We start from the raw sequence: 26,655 nt of genomic DNA, 5'->3' as shown, positions 1-26,655 counted from the left end.
ACACAATACCTCTATAGTAAAATAAAATAATAATAATAATAATACATTTTATTTTTAGGCGCCTTTCATGACACCCAAGGACACCGTACAATTTGTTAAAAAATAAATAAATAAATAAAACGCTAATAGGCAACAAAACATGATAAAAACACAAACAGGAAATCATGGAGGAGACCGTCAAGTGGACACAAATGAAACATATAATTGGGAGCACTACAGTGAGTAGGCAGATTTGAACAGGTGGGTTTTTAATTGGGATTTGAATATGGTGATTGTGTCTGACTGTCGGATGTGCGGGGGGAGGGAGTTCCAGAGTCTGGGAGCAGTGCAGCTAAAAGCCCGAGCACCCATGGTGACGAGGCGTGGGGTGGGGACGGTTAGCAGACCAGCAGAGGAGGAGCGGAGGGAGCGAGACGGGGTGTACTCCTGAAGAAGGTCAGCCAGATAGGGGGGGGGCCAGGTTATGTAGGGCTTTGTAAATAATGCTGATGTTTTCCATGTCTCCTACATGGATTGTTCACCGGAGAAGTTGATGATATCTTGTATTTAACATTAATTGACAAGGTTTTCCTTTAAAATGTGTCAGCGGGAAACATTAAAGCAGTTCATTTTAACATCAGTTCATGAGTTTTCAACCAATTGAGGATTGTACAGCTTTTGGGGCCACTTAACCTTCACAAATAGAAATCAAATAAACTGTGTAATCCTTAAAGCCCCCGCATAAGGGTGAAATTCACCCCTAAGTGTGTAGCAAGCAAATAGCGCCTAGATGTTCCTGTGCTATTTAAGGTAACATATTTTTCTTAAAATTGCCCTTTTGTAATCAAACGAGCCTCGTTCAAAAAACTAAGCTAGAGCCCAAGGAATTACAGTGAAATGAATAGCGTCTTTAGAGCGTTGATAGTAACTGAAGCGCATTTAGACTATAAAGTACATCATGCCTGGACTTTGCAGTGTTTAGAGCAGCAGGGATTGTAGCCGGACTCAATGTCATTTTATTTTGGAATGCAGTGACAGTTGTCTAAAGAAGTGTTGTAAAAAGAAAATGAACAAAACTCTTCTACGTGACATTTCTGAGAATACATGAGAAGAAGAAAAAAGAGACACAAAAGCAAAAAAGGAATTATTTCCTCCATCTCCCTTTGCAAAAAGGGCAAATTGCACTCAGTAAAACGTTTTGGGCATGTAGGCTATAATGTCGTTAGCGCAATATCTTTTGAGAATAGGACAGTGAGACAGAGAAGATAGCACTGGCAAAGGATTCACACTTTATCGCTGTCAGTGACCACAATACATTCTTTGTGAAATTGCCCCTAAATTGTTAGATCAGACAGTAAAATGTGTTGCTGCTGAGAAATGAGAAACCTCCTTTTGTGTATCTCCACCTAAAATCAAGGAACTATTGATTTAGGGATTACTTGGGAGTGTAAAATGTGCTACTGTTGTAAATGTTGTGACATGAAAAAAAGGCCTAGCAACAGTTACTATGGGGGTTAATGTCTATAAGATTGATAAGCTGACCATTACACTTTTTACCCTACAGGCAGTCAACGGAGTATCCAACAAAAGCCCTTATCCCGCCCAACAACTGTCAATCAACATTACAACCAATCAGGCGGGTGAGTGCGGAAAACTGTGTGCAAACATCTGTGTTTGTGTGTGTAAGCATACCCTGGGGCACAGAGGATTATGCGAGGGGTGGCTAGGGGGATAAAGGAAATTGAGCTGCAGCTTTTTTTATTCATAAAACATGTCCTAAGCTTGTCATCTCTCTCTCTCTGTCTCTGTCGCCTCTTCTCTGTCTTTCCTGCATATTCACAGCCTTCATCCTGTTTTCCTCTTTCCCTCTGCCCCTCGCTCTCTGTTCTCTTTTTCCTGCCTGTATCCCCTCTCCCTGCCCTCCCTTCCCCTCCCTCTGTCTCTGACACTGTAATTCTCAGAGACTATAAAGTGAGCTGAGTTACAGCTCAATCAATACTTTATAGAGACAGACACAAGTGATATTTCCACTGCTACCAAATTTAGATTTAAAAGCCGCTTTTCTCCGATTGAAAACACATCATTTACCTCATCTACAGCAACCCAGGCTCATTCCAAATCGAAACATGATCCATTGTCACCCTGCTGCTTTCTGAACGCATTCGTAACTGCTGCCGGATGCAGAACTCTCTTATCCCTGAAATCTTTTAGAACTCGACAAAAACTGATTTATTTTCCGGTTTATTGCACCAGGGGGTTTAAATTATGCAACGCGTTTGAGTGTATTTCATGGGACCTGAGGACATGAACTCACTCGACATACAGCGAACCCTGTAAAATATACATTTTGACAAACTTGAAATGAGTCTTTTTAAGGTGACAGCTCACTCAATTATGACTACAGAGGAAGTACTCCATTTTTGAGGAATCACAGCATTTACTGAGTTTTTTTGGCAGCCTATGATCCCCTGATGACTTTGGGAGATGTATACATTCTCAATATAGCGAACATCAATTTGATACTTTTACCTGGTGTAGTATCAATCCTCACGTCTTCCTCTCTTCAGTGCAGCCTCTCAAGTGAAGTACTGTACAAATGTGATGAAAAACAACTCGTAAAAAGATCCAGGAGGCAAAACCATGAAAATATATTATAGCCAAGAGCTTCTGGTTCTTAAAATTATGGGTGAAAATGCATTGCAGACATAACTCATGCTTCCCCATCAGTGACAAGTGCAGTAATTTGTTTTAACGAGGCTGGATGCGTAAACATTTTTCTCGTCAGGGTGTATATAATCCTTGGCAATATCTCATTACATTACACACTATATTTCCATATTTATGGGGTTAAAGCATGTAAGCGAATAGTTTAACTGCCTAATTGATTGTGTGTGCTTGTGTGTGTGTTTTTTAACAGCTCCCTCTGTAGTTCCCATAATGCACCAAGTGAGTTCAACTAGTCGCAGTTTCTCGTTGTCATGGCCACCGCCCGAGCAGCCCAACGGAATTATCCTCGACTACGAGATACTATACTTTGACAAGGTAGAGTGGGATGATAAATGTTTGTGTGTGTTTGTCTGTGCTTCTGTGCTGTTATGGTCACAGACAGTAATCCATTAGAGTCGATAAAAACAGGAGAATCAATATCAACTACATCGGAGTCATCTATTATCAGGAGAAGCAGCAACACTCTCACTGCTTCTTACAGAACTTTAATAATAAGGGAAAATAATACTGCATGCTTGATCCTTTACAATATGTCTGCCTATGTTCAGGAATATGGACGAAAAGTCACAACAGTTCATTAGGTCTGTACTAATATATGGGTAAACTAACCAATCAAAGGATCACTAAACATTAGGTCAGATGAATAAAACATCCTAAGAAGCGTACACGTTGTCATCCAAGTAATCGGACAAAGAAAGTTATTGTACTTAATAAAAAATAAAAAATTGCAACCTGCGCACATTGAATAGCAATAGCCAGGACACAGTTAGCTTAGTTTAGCTTAGCATGACGATTGGATACAAGTGGACAACTAGATGGGCTCAGTCCATGGTTTAAAATATTCTAAGCTGCTCGTCCAAATGTAACACACTATTATCTGTTTATAGGTTTTTCATTGGCAAATAAATATTGGGGCACATTACCATCCAGTAAAACCACAAGGTTCAAGGTTCAAGGTTCTTTATTTTGTCATACGAACATAGCTACAGTGTAGTTATGCCGATGAAAATCTTAGGTCACAGGCTTCTCCAACAGAGCAACACAATAACACAGATAAACAGAAAAATATAGTGCAAGTAAATATTAAATACAAAAAGAAAAATAGTTTAAAATAGTGCAATAAGAGTCTATAAATAATTACTAAGTAGCAGATGAATGTTATGGATGTTGTTTCAACAGTTCAGGTGTTTAACAGATGTTGTTTCAGCAGTTCAGTTGTTTAGCGGTCTTATTGCCTGTGGTATGAAACTGTCTCTGAATCTGGTGGTTTTAGTCTGGATGCTGCTTACATGTTGTTGTAAAAACATTGTTGACAGTTACTTCGTTTTTAAAGCTATAATTGGTTTATCAGTGAGCTTCAGAAGTTCTGGTAAGCAGATGTTTTTACCTCTCGACAGAGCCAGGTAAGCCAGTCTTTATGCTAAGCTAAGCTAACTGCTTTCAGGCTCCACTTTCATAATGAACAAACCTGTACAGGAGTGGTAACAATGATCTCAGGTAACTCTTAGCAAAATAAACAAATGGGTATTTTCAAAATGTCAATTCCTTTATAAAATAAATAAAGCATTTAAAGGTAGGGTAGGTAAGTTTGAGAAACCGGCTCGAGATCGCTAGAATTTGAAAATACACAACCGGAGAAAATCTGCCACTTCCTTATAGAGCCCCTCCTCCAACACACACGAACGCGCACATGACCAATGAGGGCACGAGATAAGTTTGTGCCCCGATGGAAGGCTGACAGGCAGGTAGGCCATCCAGTTATTTTAGCCGGGCCGGCTAAAATGATTGGTCGTACTTTTTACAGTATTACGGCTTCCACAGATGACATTTTTTTTATGGATTTTTTGTCAAAGCACTTAAGATATTCATTGCTATCGGGATGTTAAGAGCATTCCATGGAATATAACAAAAAGTGTATCTCAAACGATAGTTACGTATGTAACTACGGTTCTATGAATACTGGATGACCGCCAGAGGCGGTGCTTTAGCACTGGATATCTTCTGTCTCGCGCATGCGTAGGTCGAATATTTATATCAACAAAGTCACGTGTGACCCCGTATGACACCGGAAGGTATAAGTTCCGGTGCTGTCAACGGGCTCAGTCCTATGGAATCTTCTCGCAGAAACACGAAATTCCGAGTGACCAAGAACTCTGGCGGTCATCCAGTACTCATAGAACCGTAGTTACATACGTAACTATCGTTCTATTTCATACTTACTGACCGCCAGAGGCGGTGCTTTAGCACTGGATGACCTATATCAACAGAGTCACGAGGAAGTCTGAATACTCACCTATAAGGATGGCCTAGACGGACTCTGCAGGAGGACCACACCCAGCGGGTGAGGGGCGGCAACATTCACCCTGTAATATCTGGCGAATGTGCTCGGAGATGCCCATGTGGCCGCAGCACATATGTCCTCCAGGGGCACACCTCTCCAGGTCGCCCATGATGTGGAGACACTCCTGGTAGAGTGGCACTTTACTCTAGGTGGCAAGGAACGGTCATTCGCCTTGTATGCCTGGGCAATGACGTCCACGATCCAGTGGGACAAGCGCTGTTTTGAGAGCGCACAGCCCCTTCTAGGACCACCGTAACACACAAAGAGCTGCTCAGACTGACGCATGTCAGCGGTAGTCTGGACATAAGCTCTAAGGGCCCGCACCGGGCATAGGAGTCTCGACCTCTCTTCCCCCTCTCCTGATGGGGGGTCAAACCGTGCCAGCTGGATAGGCCGATTAAAATGAGAGCGTGCCAGCACCTTAGGGAGGAACGCTGTGTTCGGCCATAAGGTGACACCTGAGCCATCTGAGTTCCACCTCAGACACGAGCTGTTCACAGACAAGGCCTGAAGCTCGCTTACACGTTTTGCTGAGGTGATGGCAAGAGGGAAAGCAGTCTTAGCTGAGAGCCACTTCAGTTCTGCCTGTAACAAAGGTTCAACAGGAGGCAAGCATAGGGCATCCAGCACCAAGGGCAGGTCCCATGTAGGGGCCCTTGGGATATTCGGGGGGCGAAGCCTCAGAGCTCCCCTTTAAGAAGAGGGATACCAGCCTATGGCTCCCCACTGTGCTGTTGTCAGCCCTTGCGTGTTGAGCTGATATAGCAGCCACATACACCCTGACGGTAGCGGGACACCGGCCGTCGTCCAGGAGGGACTGAAGGAACTCAAGGGTCGTAGGTACCGAGCAATATGCTGGGTCCTCATTTCGCCCTTGGCACCAGTCAAAAAATAGTTTCCACCTGTTTTCGTACTGCCTACGAGTAGGTTGTGCCCTAGCATTTGAGAAAAGTCTTCCTGACAGACTCTATGCAGTCGCTCAGCAGTGGGTCGGGCCCAGTGGCCAGACCCACAGCTGGAGGTGGCAGGGGTCGGGGTGCCACATCCGACCCTCCAACTGAGACAAGAGGTCCTTCCTGTTGGGGAGACGCCAAGGCGTCCCACAGCAGAGTCTGTGCAGCAGATGGACAGGCCCGCACCTAGCTGGGTTAAACAAGGAAGTTTAACAGGACAGCCTAGCCAGGCAGCTGCTGCTAGAATGAAGCAGCGCGTCTATCAGGAGCGGGGGCGAGAACACCGCCCTCACTGGTTGAGTTAATAACGAATGCCAGATGCAGCGTAGGCGGGAGCGGGGTGCGACAACACAGCCTTCACCAGCTACCTGCTGAACGGAAAGAGTAGAGCAACGCTCCTACTCGCCGAACACAAAAGGAATGTAACTACACCCATGTTACCAGCAGAAGGAGCGGGAGCGAGAGCACTGCCTTCACCTAGCTGGAAAAAACAAGAAGTTTTAGCAGGACGGTTTATCCAGTCGGCTGCTGCTAGAATAAATCATCACGTCTACCAGGAGTGGGGGCGAGAACACTGTTTTCGCTGGTTGAGTGACTGTGTCCAGAGCCACCCCAATGAAGGTTAGGCTCTGAGAGGGGTTCCGACAACTCCTCTCCATGTTCACCTTGAGGCCTAGCCGGGCGACATGAGAGAGAAAGAGAGCCGTGTCCTGGATCGTCTGTAACCGGGATGGTGCAGATTAACCAGTCGTCCAAGAGAGGGAGAGTCCAAATGGGAGCACCCTGAACTGGAAATGACGACCTCTGAAGGCAAAGCGAAGAAACTGCCTGTGATGAGGCACAATAGGCACATGACAATAAGCGTCCTTCAAGTCGACCGACGTGAACCATTCCCCCCTGGCCACAGTACGAAGAACGTCCGCTGTGCTCAGCACATGGAAAGGTAAAATCTTTAGGAACTTGTTGAGTCCCCTCAGATCGAGGATTGGGCGAAGTCCACCGCCTTTCTTCCTTACCAGGAAGTAGGTCGCGTAGAAGCCCGGGCTGTGAGATGGGGTCCACAGGCTCGATTGCACCCTTGGCAAGGAGGACTGACAGCTCCTGGTTTAGGGCGATTTATTTTGCCGGGTCGCTTATGGTGGTCATTTTGACCCGGCTGAAGACTGGGGCCAGCGTCGGAACTGAAGCTTGTACCCTTGATTTAAGGAAGCGCTAAGAGCATCCTGCTGCAGGGAAGCTGAGAGGGCGAGCATGAGGTGCCTACACGGCCCATGCGCGCCGCTGCATCGTAAGCCTTAGTGAGCAGGTCATCAGTGACCCGACATTGGAGTCGAGGGCACCTGGCCTCCGACCTCAGGGCTTCGTCAGGGGAAACTATGAGGGAAGCAATGGTAGGCTCAACAGCCGGCGTGTGGTCAAGGCCAACTCTTGCCGCATCCTGCATGGCTACCAAGGCTCGGCCATCGGACGTAAGACTGTAAAGAGCTTTAGTGTCCCTCCAGCATGCATGTAACTCCCTCAGATACTCACAAGAGGGAGGAACAGTGCGGGTGGCGGGTGCCGGAGTGCGCCTAAAGAACGCACTGGCAGGTGCTGTTTCGGGAATGGAGAGCCAAGAGGAGTGACCTCATCTGGGCTAGCTCAGTAGTGAGTAGGTCCACCCTGGAGGACAGCCTATCAGGCTTAGTCCTCTTCTTGGGCGGTGCACCCGCAGCCTCTGCGGCCCAACGCCTAGGATGGGTAGGTTGGGCTGGAGTCGACTGTGCGGGGGGAAGGCCACCCTCAGTCAGTAGTTCAACCTCGGCAGCTCTTACCGCACGAGGCATGATGGTGCAATTCATGCACGGGTCCTCCGAAAGGCCCTCCCTCAGATGCTCGAGGCCAAGACAAGAGGGGCAAAGGTCATGGCCATCCTCTGGTTAAAGAGGAGCCATACAGGTGTTAGAGCCGTTAGACCTAGCGATAGCTAGAGCACTCAGCTGCCTGTAAATAACTGGCCAGGAAACAAATATGCAGTGGAGGGGAGTGAGCACAATAGTAGTTAGCTTGAGCGTGAGCACTCTGCTAACTGGAGTGAGAAAAAATGAAGTCAGTTAATGGGTTTATGCCGTGAGAGGAGAGCGGAATACTCTCTCCACTAGCGCCGTAGCGAGTTAGCCTAAGCGAGAGCACTCTGCTAACTGAAGGCTGGAACGGGCATCCAACTGTGTGCAGGGAGAGGGGAGCGGATTCACTCTCTTCACTAGCACTGTAGCAAGTTAGCTTTGAGCGGGAGCACTCAGCTAACTGGAGGATGGAACAGGAACTAACTGTGTGCAGTGAAGAGGGGAGCTGAAGACACTCTCTTCACTAGCACTGTAGCAAGTTAGCTTTGAGCGAGAGCACTGAGCTAACTGGAGGATAGAACAGGAACTAATTGTGAGCTGTGAGAGGGGAGTGAAGACACTCTTCACTAGCGCTGTAGCAAGTTAGCTTTGAGCGAGAGCACTCCGCTAACTAGAGGATAGAACAGGAACTAATTGTGAGCTGTGAGAGGGGAGTGAAGACACTCTCTTCACTAGCGCTGTAGCAAGTTAGCTTTGAGCGAGAGCACTCAGTTAACTGGAGGATGGAACACTTTGTGTCGTTGTCACTCTTTGCATATCATGTATCATATATATATATATATATATTTCCTTTTTTTTTTACCCTGTTTGTAAAAAGTAATTTCCTTAATGTTTTATGTGAGGGAATGGAAAATAGCTCAAAGCTAAATCTGGCACTGTTACGCTTGACACCTTTAAATGTTTTAAGTGTTCATTACAGTGCATTGTCCCTGTCAAATAAACGATTAAATAAAATAACCAATTGTGAGCTGTGAGAGGGGAGCGAAGACACTCCCTCACTAGCACTGTAGCAAGTTAGCTTTGAGCGAGAGTACTCGGCTAACTGGAGGATAGAACGGGAACTAATTGTGAGCTGTGAGAGGGGGGCGGAGACGCTCCCTTCACTAGCGCCGTAACAGTTAGCTTGAATGAAACCACTCAGTTTAACTGGACGATAGAACAGGTAAAGAAACAATGTATGCGGTGAGAGGGGGGCGGAGACGCTCCCTTCACTCGCGCCGTAACAGTTAACTTGAACGAAAACACTCAGCTTAACTGGACGATAGAACAGGTAAAGAAACAATTGTATGTAGTGAGAGGGGGGGGGCGGAGACGCTCCCTTCACTAACGCCGTAACAGTTAGCTTGAACGAAAACACTCAGCTAACTGGACGATAGAACAGGCAAGGAACCAATGTATGCAGTGAAAGGGGGGGCGGAGACGCTCCCTTCACTAGTGCAGTAGAAAGTTAGCTTTCAGCGGGAGCACTCAGCTAACTGGATGATAGTACAGGTAAAGAACCAAAAGTATGTAGTGAGGAGGAGGGCGGAGACGCTCCCTTCACTAGTGCAGTAGAAAGTTAGCTTTCAGCGAGAGCACTCAGCTAACTGGATGATAGTACAGGTAAAGAACCAAAAGTATGTAGTGAGGAGGAGGGCGGAGACGCTCCCTTCACTAGTGCAGTAGAAAGTTAGCTTTCACCGGGAGTACTCAGCTAACTGGATGATAGTACAGGTAAAGAACCAAAAGTATGTAGTGAGGAGGAGGGCGGAGACGCTCCCTTCACTAGTACAGTAGAAAGTTAGCTTTCACCGGGAGCACTCAGCTAACTGGATGATAGTACAGGTAAAGAACCAAAAGTATGTAGTGAGGAGGAGGGTGGAGACGCTCTCTTCACTAGCGCAGTAGAAAGTTAGCTTTCAGCGGGAGCACTCAGCTAACTGGATGATAGTACAGGTAACCGTAACAAATTAGCGAGAGCCCTCGGTTAATTTGTACACAATTATCTCATTAGTTTGAGAGTATATAGATATAGCACAATCAGCAATAATTGGTAGCGATCTCACCGGCTGTGTGCAGGAGCGTCCGCTCTTTACCGGTCCGGAGCTCCTGGGGTCCGGGCGGTGAACACCGCGGTCCTCTCCCTTGGGAGGACGGACAGCTCGTCGCAGCCTTTGGAGGGCGAGCGTTTTTCCTAGCCCGCAGCTCCGATCAAACGATCGGATGTAGCAAGGCTACAGGTAGCGATGAGCTAGAATCCCAATTTTCAGTAAGCTTAGCTTGGCTTCTACTCATAAGTAGTAACCTACGCAGCGAGAAGATGAAAAAGGACTGAGCCCGTTGACAGCACCGGAACTTATACCTTCCGGTGTCATACGGGGTCACACGTGACTTTGTTGATATAAATATTCGACCTACGCATGCGCGAGACAGAAGATATCCAGTGCTAAAGCACCGCCTCTGGCGGTCAGTAAGTATGAAATAGAACTTACCTACCCTACCTTTAATACATGTTTAATAAAAATATTGTCAAACAAAAATAGAGGATAACAAAAAGATCTATAAAACAACCCCAGACCCTCCAAGAGTTAAATGAATAGAAATAAATAAATACGCCCAATGAGATCAAAGTAACAGTATTCAACATTTTATTAGAGCATTTTTTACATTGATAAAATAACCATAATATGTGTGGAATAATACAGCAATGCAAAGGCATGCAAGAATAATTGTAGGTTTTACCTGACGGCATAACTGGAGTTGACCTAATTTAAATAACACAGTGTGTGGGAGTTATTCCCTCTTGTGTTGCTGAATCAGGTTATCATAAGGTGTGAGATATTTATTCATCTACTTGTCCAAATAACTGAAATGATTACATTAATACAGCAATGTCCACTGTAAGACCTTAGTGGTGCAAACAAAAAAATGTGACACAATGACAGATGTGGTGTGTGTGGCTTATTGGTTGTTACATGTGTCCATTTAAAACAATGTCTCTCAAAGTAATAATACAAATCACTCAATGTCTAATTATTGTAATATTCCACTTGGCATTATATAAGAAGATGGATGTGGTGAATGCTCCTCATTGATATGACGTGAGGATTATTAAAGGACGGTGGAGGGCAGACACCTGTCAAAATGCTTGGATTTATAATTGCTGTTATTGATGTATTTTTCTCTCCCACTCGCACTTTATGTCAATGAAAGTGTTGGGTTCATGCTTTATCTTTTATACAATGTCATTTCCTAATAAGTCTCTATTGATCTTAGAGTCACAAATTCATATCTCTTGGGTCCTGTCGTAAACTGACAGGGATTCACGGTGACGGAGTGCCTCTCTTTGTTCCAGCACACATCAATTGTTGTACTCTTGTAGAAAAAAAGAGCATCTATTCATTAATAAGTGGCCACAGTGAGGTCCTGTCAAACAGTAAGCCTACATCACTTCAACTAAATTATGAAAGAAAGGTTTATTGATTTATTGTATCTTACAAAGCTGTGTATCTTTCTTCCATGAACAACTGATTTAGTTGAAGGGGCCATGGTTTCATAAGCTGTATGACGCAAAATGGAATCTAATTATGGTCTGTTGGCTCTGGGAGATCCAATTAATACCTTTTTAAATTGGTCAAGCAACTCATATTGTATGTCTACTGTCTAGTACCGTCAACATATCACTATTATATTTCTAAAAGGAAAAAATACCTCAGACAATAATGGACAGTCAAAGTCAACTTTATTGTCAGACGGAGAGATCGAAATACCGTTTCCCACAATCCCAAATACAAATATATATATAAAAATATGTATATTACCTACAGTATATATACACAATCAACAAACACATTTATACATATGCACAGATTAAGACATGCATAAAAGCACAACAATCAATATATACAAAATAACAGTGATATACTGTAGAAAAACATAAATTAGACCAAAAACACAATGTTACCCTGACTGTTGTCATGTCCTGAATATGTATGTTCATTCTCTCATGATATCATTTTAAAGCTTGGATGCAGTTTTTCACCATAGGCTGTCACACATAATCCAATATCCATTGGGAGGAATGTGGTGTTTGTGGACTGCAGCCACTCATATTGCTGCATTGTTTGTTGAGTGAAATGATTTTCCCACATTCATCTCCTGAGCTCACTGTTGATCTGACCTTGGTGTCTCAGTCTTTGCCAAACGACATCACAGACTGCCTTTTATTTCAAACCTTCATTTATGAAACCTTCTTTGCCATTGCCAATGATCAAAAGATGAACTCACAGACATAAAATGTGCTTATTGAGAAGTGCCTTTATGTCCTTAAACCAAACTCTTCAGAACTTGGCTACATACTTTGCACTTTGACCACTATGATAAGAATCAAAGGGAAAAGTCTCAAGACTTCAAGAAGAACTTCTTGCAGCACCTCAAGCCAGCTGAGATATGATCTTTCCAGCGTGTTCTGGTTCTACCCTAGGGTCTCCTACTGAGCCAGTTTTGATCTGCCCAGCAATCTTTCAAGATGATGCACCCAGGAATCAACCGGCTCCTTTTTATGCAAAGAAGCAGCAGATCTCTCTCTAGATGTTTTACCCTATTTCATTGGCTTGTTTTCACTGTTTTGCGATCAGAGAGTGAATATGATGGTAAAATGTCACCTCACTTCTTGCTGTGTATGTCAACATCTTGAGAGCACTGTAAGCTCGTTTTGTAGCTGAATCACTTGAAGACGATGGGAAAGAAGCACCAATTTACTCGCTATTGTGGATGCTCCTGAAATCAAATGTCCTACTCCTCTGCTCCGTAAAAAAGACTGTCCGACTGAAGCAATTTAACCCTCCAGCTGCCCTGTAGTGGACATTGTCCTTACTAGTGTGTACCAGCAGATTGAAGGTACAAAACACTTCACTGCCAGAGTCCAATTATCAAACTATCCGGCACAAAGAATGTCAATTCCAGGTCACCAATAAGTGCCTCAGATTCAGGGGTGAAACGTGAAGGAGCTGATTGCTTTCTCCTCAAAGACTGCTGCTCCGGGACATAAAAAGAACTCCATAGAGGGGACAAACCGGGACTGCATATCTTGTCTTCTTTGTAATTGTGTCAGTGGAAAGCAATGTTTTTGGAGCTTGAAAGTTAAATTAAAAGCGTATCTGTCACCCGAAGCTGAGCAAATCTTTTCAGAAGCAGAGCCAACGGCTGCGAAAACAGATAGACTTTCACTGCAAACAGATTAAAAACAAAGTGCAAAGCACCTACAAGTGTTTGTGTGAGATACTGTACACCAGAAAGAACAACATGCCGCCTCATCCACAGCCCACATTTGATTTCCTGCCATTTATCTCCTTTTTTTTTTTAAAGAGAAGAAAATTGTTTTTGGCATTTTTCTTTGGGATACCACTGCTAGTCTCTGCCTTTCTTTCTTCCTTTCTTTCTTATACATACTGACAGTGAGTTGGTGCCTCCATAACTCGATCAAATACTGAGATAACATCATAACTACAAACTGTAAAGGCTCAAGAGTATTCGCAGCTGGCTTTTTTTTAAATCTATTTTTCCGGTTAAAACCCTCCAAAGTCATAGAGTCCAATTGTTTTGCACACAACTGTTCATTACTATATACATTCTTATTCTAATGTTAATTATTATACTCTTTTGCATTTATGTTTTTTTTTATGCTTTTGATAATTGTTCAACTTTAAATGAAATAATAATAAATTGTATTTCTTTAGCGCTTTTCATAGACTCAAAGTCGCTTTACAATAAGAGGAGGGTTAATAACATAAACATTGATGTATGCTGGTATATGCATAAAGTACGAATATAATATTTTTGGTATATATTCAAAAACATTGTATTCCTATCTTACTCACACATTTTGAAATGCTACTAAAATAGTCAACTCAGATTCACTGTCAAAGGTTTTGTATAATGAAAGCTGAGTTGTATCTTTCCTCATTCCTCTTTTTATTCATGAAATAGGATTACAAAATATATTTTGCTGTGAAATGCGTGAATGCCATTATCAAAACGTGTTTTTATGTTCATGGGAAAACACTGCAGATTCAACTCTGCAGAGCCCTTGAACTGTAGTTCAAATATAAAGTGTTGACTGTCAACAGCATATAAACAGCAGCGCTCTTGTTTGGTGAAGTGCTTAAAGGAGAGGTGTCATGGCCATTTCCACTGATCATAATTCCATTGTTGAGGTCTACTAGAATAGATTTATATTGTGCAATATTCCAAACTCACATTGGTTTCTCATACAGCATCTCTGTAAACTACGTATATTCACTGAATTTCACTCTCTGCCTTTAACGGCTCGTTGTAGCTCCAATAGCTCCAGCCCCCACCCTCCCTGTGAGCACAGTGTGCTCTGATTGGTCGGGACGTTGTGAATCGCGCTGAGCTCCGTGGAGGTGTTGTTTCCTTGTTTAGGATACACAGCCAAACACAGCCAAACTCATCCTCAGCACACACAAACTCACAGCCGAAGTAAAAACAATAAGTGTGGCTTGATATTGAGTAAGAAAAAGGTTGATAAACGCTGTGAGAATGGGTCTGCAGAGAGAATTTTGCCCCGATCCCAACTGTCTGTTATCAGCCTGCAGCCAGGGAGGAGAAATCAGCTGAGCTGCCTGCTCCCTGCACACAGATGTGTGTGTGTGAGGAAGTCCGTGGATTGGTCAATTTGGACCAATCAGCGGGGGCTTAACGTAACGGCTCCGCTGACGTAACGTAACTGCTCCACGGATTGGTCCATTTCGTTCCGGGTACGGCTTGAAATCATGCCGTACCCGGAAGAATCAAATGGACAATGACGTATCTCCAACGAGGCATTTTGGGGAGGTATTTTCTGTGTTAGAGTTTTACTCGCTATAGGGTGTACTTTGAGGGTTTTGACTCTGCACACCATTTACATGCAGAAAAACCTTCATAACACACAAGGGGACGGGTAATAACCAGAAAAGCATGACACCTCTCCTTTAAACTATTTTTATTTTCTCCCTCTCGTAATGTAATGTGAATCCTACCAAGAGACAAAAAAAACCATAGTTTGGTTATAAGCAAAGTTCCAGGAAAGGATGGAGAAAAGCAGAAGGAGAGAGTTGAGAATCATGCAGCTCGGAGAGCAATTATAGTGAGTTAGAGTTAGAGTAGAGGACAGAGTGTGAAGAGCTGCACTCGCTGAGACATGCTCTGTCGCTGCAGTCTGACTGTCACTGATAAAAACTTTCTTTGTCAAAATCAGGGCAACGGCTTTACTCTAAGTCGGCCTTATATAGTGCTGCCTGTGCTTTAACATTATTTAACATGGAAGCCAATCAAGACCAAGAATCAGAAGCTGGCCATTATGAGTTCTTTCATTGTTTCTCCTTTTCATTCTTCTTCCCTGATATACATCATAAGAAGGGAGGAATGCTACATGTTTCACTGAAGACAAGCCAACCAAATTAAGCGACTCATTTTAGCTCAAATGAAGAAGTCCTCGGGGAGCGGTTTGATAAGCCTGGAGAGAGGACAGGTTTTTTTACCAGACAGCTGAACTGTACCGCCATTTCTCCACCTGCCTCCCCTCCCCTCCCTCCCCTCCCCTCCCCTCCCCTCCCCTCCCCTCCCTCCCCTCATAGTGACTCTTTAGATAATGAGGTTTTAATGTTGTAAATTTGATATGGCACAGGAAGGCAGGATTTTCCCTCAATACTTATCTCTGGCTTCCAGACCTTCCCAGATGGGTTGCCCCCTAACCTTCTCACTAGCAAGCATAGAGCCCCCCTCCACCCCACTGCACACACACACACACACACCTTCAAATCCAAGCCCCACCACAACACACTACCCCCATTTTTTCCAGGTATAACTCTATTATTTTCTCCCAGCTCATTCTGTAGCTGTCCATGTGTTGTGTCCTCATTTGGACAGAAGACTCTGGCCAGTTTTTCTACAGTATTTAAAAAGTTTAGCAATTCAGAATCAGAATCAGAAACGGGTTTATTACCAGGTAGGTTGACACGTTCGAGGAATTTGACTTGGCGTCGTGGTGCATACATAAAAGTAAAACAAACATTTAAAAAACACAGATAGAGAACTATTTTAAGAAAACTATAATGACATTAAAAAATAAGAAAAAATAAAGCATTATTTACATTGAAATAGAATGAAATAAAATATGTGCAGTAAAAAAAACAGATAAAGGATTAAATATAAAGATAAAATAAGATGATAGCCTATTGATGTTAGATACAGTACACCAAAGTACTTTGTGTACACAGGAATCACACTAGTACATCACATAAAACATCTTATTTCTTTAAAGTGCCAATAAAGATAGCCAGCAACAACATATATATAGGGGTTCAAGAAGATCAAGGGGGATATAATTAAGATTTACAATGATAACATTAATAACATTAATAAAAAGACACTCATGATTAACCCATTTGTATTCATGTGCATGCCCTCCTTTGATAACCCCCTTTTTCCACCCTTACACCTCCTTCCCTCCCTCCTGAACTGTTCTCCTCATCACCCTCCTCATCTCTGTTCCTCTCCTCTTCGCTCTGCTGTCCACCCCTCCACCTCCTTCAACCTCACAGCATGGATCCCTCCCCCGTCCTTTCAAGCCTTCCCCACACCATATCTGTCGTTCCCTCTGGACCGTTTCGATATTGCCGCAGTAAAAACCCTTCTTATCTTAAAGAAATGGGGGAGAGGAAGCATAGAAGGACAGCGTAGAAATATAGAGGTAAAAGGTTGTAGTTTAGCCTGATTCACCTCAGGAGCAGCAAGAGGCCCAGATGCTCGGTAGATCTTTCTCTGTGGACAAAAACTAATTAACTGCATTATCACTCAGTTATTTGAAGGAGATGGATGAAAGAACTGGTCAAAGAACATTCTTTTAGAAAATATGGGGAAGGTTAATCTGGACAAAATGACTGAAAGAAAACCTTTTTTTTTATACTGGTGTCTTGCATTTCAAATAGTTTAGGTTGTACAGTATGTGCCGGGGCTTTGCATTATGCCCTTTTGTCTTTTCCTCTGTCACCACTCTGGCTAAATGGAGTAAATGGAATTTTGTTTGTGGTGCACAAAACTCTGAACAAAGTAAAAAGTAATGGCAATGTGTCTTCCCAGAAACAATGACCCAGTAACTCTGTAGAACTTACTATCACCAGTTTTCATAGGGACAATTTATTCAGAACACACTACTTCCAATCCCATCTGTTTACATCTAAGACTGTGGATTTTCTAGAGTCTGGGGTCTGCTCAATTTGCTGTTGAGCTTTTATTGAATTACACTTGGAGACATGGCTAGGTACTACTTCCCTATAAAGAGCCAATAACAGCAGGTGAAAAAGCACTCTTGCTTTTTTCATTAAGTGGGTTTACTTGTCACCTTACTGCTGTGGTACAGGAGTATACTCCTGGCTGTGTCAGTACACCATGTCTGTTGTGTGTGTGGTTACAAACATCTGATCATACCCATCAATGATGCTCGCCTGGACGTGGTGGAGAGTTGAAACTATAAAGCAGCGAGGACACAAAAAGCTTTTCAATTTTGTGTAGAGATTTTCTTTCAGTAGAAAGTAGTTCCAACAAAACACATTTATTCTAAGGGAATGTGGATAACTCTTGGACAATGCTTCTGGAAAAAATATTTGAGAAAAACAAAATTGGATTCACCTCCATTATCTTTCCATCTCAATTTGGACCAACATTTTTTTACTGTTGGTTTGTCACACAGAAAATGGCTGGTACACATACAAAATGGCTGGTACACATACAAATATTTTCTACAATAGTGATAGAAAAATGTATTTAGTATTTGTATGTATACCAGCCATTCTCAGAATGACAAACGAACAGATTGGAACTGGATCTGTGACTGTAGAAGTGTTATTGTCTGCCGTCTCGCTGTGAAACATATTCATCTCTTTCAATGCTTCCTTTCAGTCCCTGTCCTCATCGCTGAACAGTTCAATGGTCCAGAGCAAGATTCCCAATGTGGTTCTGGAGGGTCTGAGGCCAGGGACCGGATACGTGGTCAAGGTGAAGGCCCGCACTGTGGCTGGATATGGTGCCTACAGCAAGGAGATGCTCTTCCAAACGCTCACCGACGGTAAGTGGGTGGGTGGGTGGCTGGAGTGTGTGTGTGTCACTGGGGGTTTTGTGGCGGAGAGAAAACAGAGAGGAGCACTGAGAGGGGGATGTGAGACGTTTAGCAAGAGCAGTATCTCCCTGTGAAGTAATTACATTATGCTCGTGTGTGTGGCTTTTAAAACAAGCCTTGTAAATTATGTGTTAGCAAGGGAAACTGTATTTTTCAAAAATATAAAAAATGATATTTTCAATGTGTGTGTGTTTTTTTTTTGTAGATGAGTATAAGTCAGAGCTTGGACAGCAGCTCTCTCTGATTGCAGGCTCTTTAGTTGGTGGAGTGTGTATCGTATCATTGGTTGCTATTGGCATCATCTGTACCAGGTAACACACACACACACACACACACACACACACACACACACACACACACACACACACACACCTACATACTGTTCACCCAAACACACACAGATACACATGCTGCATTCACGTGTTTGCCTGTTACATACTTTACATAATTGTAATTGTTCAATCAAAATGTCCGTGAGCAAGGTATTAAATATGTTTTGACGTGATTGGATTTAATAGCAATATTTAAAAAAAGTTTTTAATGTGTGAAAAACAAATCATTGAAAAAATAATGGTGACGACCAGACTATTAAAAGTGTAAACACTCAGTATCCCAACCATTTATTGGCCCTTTTGGACAGAAAACATGTTGATTGCCGAGTAGGAAAAGCCATTACAGCGTGACAGAGACCAAGCATGCACAGCTACAGGACCCTGAAGCAGTAGCAGCTAAATTGGAATGCTAACCAAGTTAATTTAAGATTGTGAGGAGAATTCCTTATTAGAATATTATATTATAAATGTTGTCATGGGATAATGACTGAGCCACATGATCAGGTTGACGGGTAGTAAATGTAACTTGAGTTTAGAATTGTATTATATTTATAAATACTTTTTCCCAAAGTCAAGAATGACATTAGTCATGTATTGGGTTTTGTCTGGTGTATTTGGTCAGCTTTTTGTTACAGTAAACAACATTTATTTTATTTATTTATTCATAAGTATTCATAAACTAGATTTACATCCAGCTGCATGCTGTACATGTACTCATTAAATAGGACTGTTATAGTAGATTTATCTTAAAATGTATACGGTAATGCATATGAAATGGCATATGTAGGAAAAAGTATTCCTTAGCTTCCTTTTAAAAAATGTCAATTTGTTTATGATTCGTAGAAAACACAATTCTAAATGTAAGGCTTTTGCATTTAAATAGGTTATTTTTTATTCCCCAATGGTTTCAAAGTAGATCAGGAATTTCAAAAAATGCTACAAAGTTTCTGTGACCCCATGACCTGCCGCCAACAGCTAGTGAAAGGCTGTCTCTGTCTTCTTGTGCGTGTCTATTGTGAAGTTGACACATACAAAAAAAAAACAGTGCATTTCTTTGGTTCCATCCTCGTATGAAAGCACGGGACCAAAGCTGACAACACAGAACAGTAACAAGCAACCAAATACTAATGCATTCCTAAAAGTCATTTTCCTTGTCTTAAGCAGATTTATTTTTGACATAAAGGAAGACTTTATTTTTAACCCCATCTCAGCTGAAGAGAAGACAACCAATTATATTTCTAACTTTTCTAACTTTTTTGCAACATTTTCTTCTCAATCCCCCCAAACCGCTCTGTGTTATTCCTGTGTGCAGGAGGAGGCAGTTGAAGGAGAGTGTGTACGGTGACAAGCTGCAGCAGTACAACGCAGGAGGAGGTACGACCAGTGCTGACACTTTAATGAGCTCCAGCTTTAAAAATGCTTACACACCAACTTCCAAAACAGCATTTATATTTTCACTCTCTTTGACTTACTTATTTTCTCCTCAGAGGTGACAATGAGGCCGGACATGTTCAGCGGGCCAACACCCACTGTGACCTTTCCCACAATGTCTGACGGTCATAGTTCACCGGGGGTCAAGATCTACATTGACCCCTTCACCTATGAGGACCCCAACGAGGCAGTAAGGGAGTTCGCCAAGGAAATCGACCCCTCCTGTGTCAAAATAGAGGAAGTCATCGGATCAGGTAGACACTTTCATAGATGTAGTGTCTTTTACCCACTCTGTCTCTCATGTAGTTCCTGTTAGAGTTAAAAGATAAACTCAACAAAACCCCTGATTCGATAACCATGATTATTTCAATGTGTGTCAAATATTACCGTTCCTTCATTCTATTTGTTCACAGCTTAAGATAGAATGAGAACAAAAATACAGTCCATATTCATACCGCTTTGAAGGGAACGTTAGAAAAGTAAACCGTGGTTTCCTCTAATGAGACCAACTGTCACTTGAAACAGCAGTTACTCTCTACAGTAAATGAATGAATTTATTCAGCGTTTGTGTCAATGAGAAAGATCTAGAAAAAGTGCTATTCCAATTTATTATTTTGCTTTATTTTTTTCCTTTGAAGTCAGGAGAGATGTTTTATTCATGCTGAAAACTTTCACAGGAATAAATTAAAACGGTCTTCGTGCATTCTCTTTGGCTTTCTGAGCTGAACTGTAAAAATGCTGTGTGATGTTCGGCAAACGGAGAAAAGTTGGATGTGAAATGGAGTCCCAGAGCATCCTCTGAAACCGTTTTTAAGGGAGCACCGTGTTAGCTGTTCGGTTGGAAAATCGAAAAAAGGATGAAAACAAGAAGGGCACTCGGAAAGCTTGGTGGTCGGCGGTCGTAGGTGAAAAATAATGTGTGTATCCTCGTATTGATTCCGATTTTAAGCAACATTTCATATTCTTCCCCTTTCCAAGTTTAATGAAGATCGGGTCTGCAGGATTTTCTATAACCCTGCTATCAAACAAATAGAACAACATAATGTCCTTGGCCGAGATAATAAGAAACCAAAAATAAGGACACATTTTACAGCTGCTAAGATCAAAAGCCTTATTTTAGCAACTGATCCCTGCGTACTGAATCTATGCAACATCTTCAATCATTTCACTAAAGATTTATTGTCTCCAAGGGGTCCAAGTTAGATGCTAAACACACTCACTTTTTAGCATAACATTCATAAAAAACTTAATAGAATGCATAAAACATCAAGAACAAATATGTAAACATATGCTAAAACCCACCAAACAAGGTCATAAATATGATCACAAAATTCAGTGTGCCTCCATTTAAACCAGGGGAGCATCCACTCATCACCATCCAATCAGTTTTACAGGTACATAAACATACACTTCTCAGATAAAACCTTTTTTCAATAATGAAATTGCATTGTGCCTTGAAACTTGGGATTACAAAATACTGGAGAATATCATTAAGCTCTGTAGGTGATATTAATACTTAATGTGGATTCTTGCATCAAATGTGTGATAACATATTCAAGGTCTTAAAGTCATAGGCCATATATCATTAATCTCCATGTTACATTTTGAACTCTTTAACATGCAGCTCAATGCAACTCAGTACAGGGGCAAAGTCACTGAACTGCCTCAGGGCATCAGACTCCTAAAGGCCACGGCTCAGTCAGTACTTTTAAGACTTCATTTAAAATATTAACTAAGCTGGTTCCCTGCATTGGGACCTAATCTTGTAGTCCTGTCCTTGTTTCAAAATCAAATCTATTATTATTCTAGTTTGTATTGCATTGTTTTTTTTAAATAGATAAAATTACCACAGACATTTTCGCATACAGAAAGAAAGTCGACACAAACGAGGTATTAAACATGATAGAGATAGAGTGTAATTGAATTACCTAAAAAAGGTTATTATCATTGTTGGGGCAGTTACTCAAAGAAAGTAACGCATTACACACTACTAGTTACTTTAGAAAAAAGTAATCCCTTACTTTACTTAGTTACTCACTGCTGAAAGTAATTAGTAACATTAATCAGCACAAATCCTTAATCTAATAAGGACAACACAATACCTCTGCTCTTTGTTTGAACATCAGCCGTGTTTTCTTTAGCTCAGTTTCATCATCATAACACTGGTCCAGGTTGCTTGCAAAGGTTTTCCTGTCTGATGGCGGCTGCCCGTTACGTATTTCTTGCTCGATATGTTTCAGAAAGTCCACCGAGGAAACCATGGATGTAATAATGAAACGGGCAACATTTCCTCCACGATGTTTGCTGCGCCTGTTTTATCTCTGCTATGTGAAAAGGGACATTTGATATAATGTTCTGTTCTCCCGTTATGCAGATAGTCGAAGACATTAAAAGTAACGCAAGTAACGAGATAATTTTGTGCGTAGTCGCTGTAATGTAATTACTGCTGAACCAACAGTAACGTGTTACACTACTGCGTTACAGACAGATGTGATCTGATTACTGTTACGCGTTACTTTGTAGCGAGTTACTATTAAGTATATAGTTCATGATCTTGTGCAGATCATTTTGAATAATTAGGGATATATGAGTCATACCCTAAACCATAATAGATGTAGGATTGAACCCTGTAAAGCCAAAATATAGAATATATATTGAGCTTTCAGATGTTGCCTCTGGAGCAGAAATGAAAGAGTTTTCCAATTTTTTACGTTTTGGTAAGTTTTTAGAGAAATGTTGTAATATTGCAACGTTGGCCTTAGGTGGGAGCAGAATTTCTGTATTTCTACTCGCATTGTCTGAATAAATATATTGAACAACTAAGGGTTAATTTGCAGGATTGATTGCTTACTTAGCCCTACAGTATATCAGTATATAGCATGCATAATAATCACACATCAGTCATATTTGTTATGAATAGTCATTTATTAAATAGTAATGCAATGGTAGTCCCAAAAACAGTTCCTGTCGTCGGGAAAGCACAGACGGACGTCACACTTGCTGCATTGCGTGTTTGTGTACCTGTAAATGACTTCCTCTGTGATATCTGGACCAGAAAAATCAGTATTGGGACTGATAAAATGTTTTTTCAGCCAGCGATATCTGTCACGAGGGCTTGGTGTATTTATTTGGTTGGGGCTCGATGTCCACATAATCACATAATTGGGTTGTTGGTTTTCTTTGTCCACTTGTCCACAGGCATCTGCCTCTTATTCACTCATAGCAGTGTCACTGTCCTCTGATTCCATCTCAAAATCACTTGCACACTGAATCCAGGACCTCTCTTTGCTGGTGGCATTCTGAAATGGAAACATTAATTAATAAATATGTATCAATAATACATGCTTATTATATTGTAATAGATTACCTTAAGGAATAGACAGGGTGGTGGAACAAGTGTTCATTCTGTCTGGCTTAGCCTATTATCACACTAAAAGGAATGCATGCACCACCCCCTTCCAGGTGTCCCGATGCAACAAGCATCTGAATCCTATTTACATTGTACACTTGAGTCACACAATACTACCTGGCTTAGCCTATTATCATAATAAAAGGAATACCTACACCGACACATGCAGGTAAACCAGTTCAACAAGTCACACAATGCTGTCTGGCTAATGATAATAGGCTAATTATCATACTAAAAGGGATACATCCAAGTGTCCCAAAACATTTCAGAAAGAACTGTTTCTGCCAGAACCAGAGAAGAGTTACATTTATTTTTGTAACTAATTAACTGATAAGATACAACTAGAGTTTAAAATATTGCTAGAGATATCATTTCACATACTGCTATCAGAAATAATGTATTAATGTATTCAATTCTGGTCTTAAGTCAAAATCTTAACAGAGGACACATTTAGAACTTAGTTATATAGTGAATTATCGTAATAGACATTATATTTCTATTTGTGTTTTATTTCCATATGTGAACATATAAGAAGGGCAATCTCCATGACAGGTGCACATGCTCCTTTTGACTACCACACTGACCCAGGTATGTAATATTGCAACAAAGACATAAGCTGCTCAAAATCAAATGTGATGAATGTATTCCACAAAAACTGAATATGTACATGTTCTAGACATTGTAATAATGACAGCAAAAGATATTTTACTTACTTGAATCTGACAAATCCAGTCCAATAAAACAAAGAGATGTTGCTCGTTTGAAGATTCGTAAGTTGTGTGAGTGTATGGCCAGAGGGCAGGACCTATAAACACATTTAATACCCAATAGCATTGTGAGGCTGAACAAAAGGACCTTTTGACTATGTAAATGTTGTCTTTTTAAAAAAAAAAAACATTTGCCGACTTTTTTAGGATAGCTTAAAAGTAATGTTGTAAAATGACAACCGGGGGCCTTACAGGGTTAACTGTAAAGTCATCCCCCAATTACCTTATAACTGTTTTGTTCTACTTTGGCCCAAAATCAACCAATCCCAAATGGCCATGGCGCTCGGGCTGGTAAAGGTCACAACCAGATTCAGACCCTCACCGCTGAGAGTAAGAGCTTTGGTCTGTTGAGCCACTCTGAGAGGCTTTCCGTAATCCCTCCGTTTCTCGCTTTATTTCTCTCAGGGAAAGGTTTCTCACCTCGGCCAGAGGTGACAGAGGAGGGAGGAGAACGACGGGGAGGGAGAGGAAAATATGAGCCTGTGTGATATGAAATGTGGTCGGACTTTGAGCCCTTAAACGGTTGAATCTCTCCCATCCAGCTGCGATAGAAAGTAAAAGTGTATCCGCAGCTCTTCCTTCCTCTCTCCGACTGTCTCCTTTTTGTTTTTCTTTCTCTATTTCTTTGATACTTCCTCTTATCTTCGTCTCTCTCTGTGTAATTCAGCCCCTCTGGAGTTTTAGAGTTTGTTTGCGTATAGAGAAATGCTAAAACAAAGAACCAAGGGGGAACAACACATTGCGGAGGGAAGATAAAAGAATAGATCACCCTAAGGAGATGATAAAAATAACTCACCTCACTCCCTCCTCCTCTCCCTCTCTTCCACTCTCCTTATTACGATCACTCCCATTGTAAGAACTGTGATTCATCAAAAAGCACTTTATTTAAATCCTGAAACACTTGAATGTATGGAGGACCAATGATATATAACCTGACAGGCCTGTTTATTTAATTACAGTGTATCTTGAGATACAGTGGATTTAAGACAACATTTTGGAATAAAACCCAGGAATATTTGTTCTAATTCTCATCTTCTCCTCGATTGAATCTATTTCAAAGAAAAAGAAAGTGAGATGTCACCTGAACATGCCTTTTCCTTTTTGCTGTTTTCATTCCTCCGTCTATTTCTCCATTCTTCCTCCCCTCTTTTCCCATATTATCAACACTGTCTGATTTCCATCCTTCAGTCTTTCTTTATTCCCAACACACTCTCGTTCTATTCTCCTTCCCTCTCTTCTTCAGCTGTGTTTTAATGAGCGGTGAGATGTGGAGCAGAGATCACAGTGAGACAGGACGACACAGCCTGTCATCCAATTCCCATCACTCATCCATTATTCACACATGATTTATATCTCTGAGATGAGGACTTTTATTTTGAAGCGATATTCAATTTTCATGTCCCCAAGCAGCATATGGCTGCATTTATTTTGACAAAAGACATCTGTTTCTCCAGCTCTGTAGGACATGTTCTGCACACTGAGTCGAAGAGTTCATATTTGGTAACCAACCATGACCAACCGATTTACAGATCAACATCATTGCATTAGAAAGCAATAAAGGAAGAGACACGAAGAAGATAACCTCCTGGAGCTTTTAGTTTAACAGTCCACAACAAAACTAAACTATGGAAGGAAATGTGGGGAAAACTAAGTATCATGAAATAGAATATTATTTTTCACACCATGGCAGTTTCCCCTCCACACTGTTTGATGTTTGTTGTGAACATAATGCATTCTGGGACATTGCACTGATGCGTCCAACCAAGCGGCAACCTCTGGGGTCTGAAACATAAAGCCAGTGTGAAGTGGCTCAAATCGGCATTCTTACTGCCAGCAGAGGTCAACTCCAATTTCCGATTGTCCTATTGTATGGAAGTCTATGAGAAAACTGCCCTTTTGCTTACTTGAACTGTTACTGCAGTTATTATTTGTGTGACAAAGTGATGTTCTAAATTGCTAGTTTAAAGTATGCATTAATACAGAATGATGTTCATTTTGTAAATGATGGTTTGGTTTATAGTAAAATAGATGATAAAGCAGCAAAGGCTTTACTTTTTTATTGATAGGTTGCTGTTTTGTTTTCGTATTTTTGACTTACAACTTTAACCCCTTCCAATATGTGTTTTCAGCTAATTAAAGGGGACCTATCATGCAAAATGCACTTTTGTACGTCTTTTATACATGAATATGTGTCCCCGGTGTGTCAGGGAACTCACCAAGTGTCAGAAAACACAACCCTCTCTCTTTTCCTCCATACCCAAATCTCTAAAAACGGGGCTGCATCGGAGCTGATACAGATTTGAAATTGTTCTGACGTCAGAAACAGGGAGCTCCGCCTATATGGGCAACTCTCCACCTATCAGGGGAATGGGGGGTTGGGCCACAGCCTCGGCCATTGCCGCTCGAAAGCGCTGGAGACGCTGTAGTACATATGCCAGGCCTGTAAGTGGCGCTGTAGTCTGCCACAAAAGCAGAATCAGCCCTTGCAAAAACAAGGCTGGAAAAGAGCAAATAGAGCGAAATGAGGCAGACTAAAATGCATGATCTGTTTGGTATTTTGAAAAAAATACTTCACAGACATGTTTTATATAGGTATGGCCCTACAATATATTGTTCAAATATAGCATGATAGGTCCACTTTAAGTTACATTTTGTTTGCCTAAAATGTTCAGCT

The 26,655-nt window shown here is 41.7% G+C and overlaps 1 protein-coding gene across 1 annotated transcript in view; it reads left to right on the top strand.

Annotated features, from left to right (window-relative positions):
* Nucleotides 1-26,655, top strand: part of LOC117495943 (ephrin type-B receptor 1-like) — a 95,138-nt gene that overhangs the window by 50,622 nt on the left and 17,861 nt on the right. The window contains exons 8-13 of the mRNA XM_034147561.1: nucleotides 1,544-1,619; nucleotides 2,897-3,021; nucleotides 17,826-17,991; nucleotides 18,248-18,353; nucleotides 19,687-19,748; nucleotides 19,862-20,059. Of these exons, the coding sequence (XP_034003452.1) occupies nucleotides 1,544-1,619; nucleotides 2,897-3,021; nucleotides 17,826-17,991; nucleotides 18,248-18,353; nucleotides 19,687-19,748; nucleotides 19,862-20,059 (733 nt within the window). The remainder of the gene's footprint in view (nucleotides 1-1,543; nucleotides 1,620-2,896; nucleotides 3,022-17,825; nucleotides 17,992-18,247; nucleotides 18,354-19,686; nucleotides 19,749-19,861; nucleotides 20,060-26,655) is intronic.

The sequence above is a fragment of the Trematomus bernacchii genome, unplaced genomic scaffold (genome assembly GCF_902827165.1).
Source record: "Trematomus bernacchii unplaced genomic scaffold, fTreBer1.1, whole genome shotgun sequence".
In the NCBI taxonomy this organism is placed as follows: domain Eukaryota; kingdom Metazoa; phylum Chordata; class Actinopteri; order Perciformes; family Nototheniidae; genus Trematomus; species Trematomus bernacchii.
The sequence above is the reverse complement of the archived record's forward strand: the minus strand, read 5'-3'. Positions and strand labels throughout refer to the sequence as shown.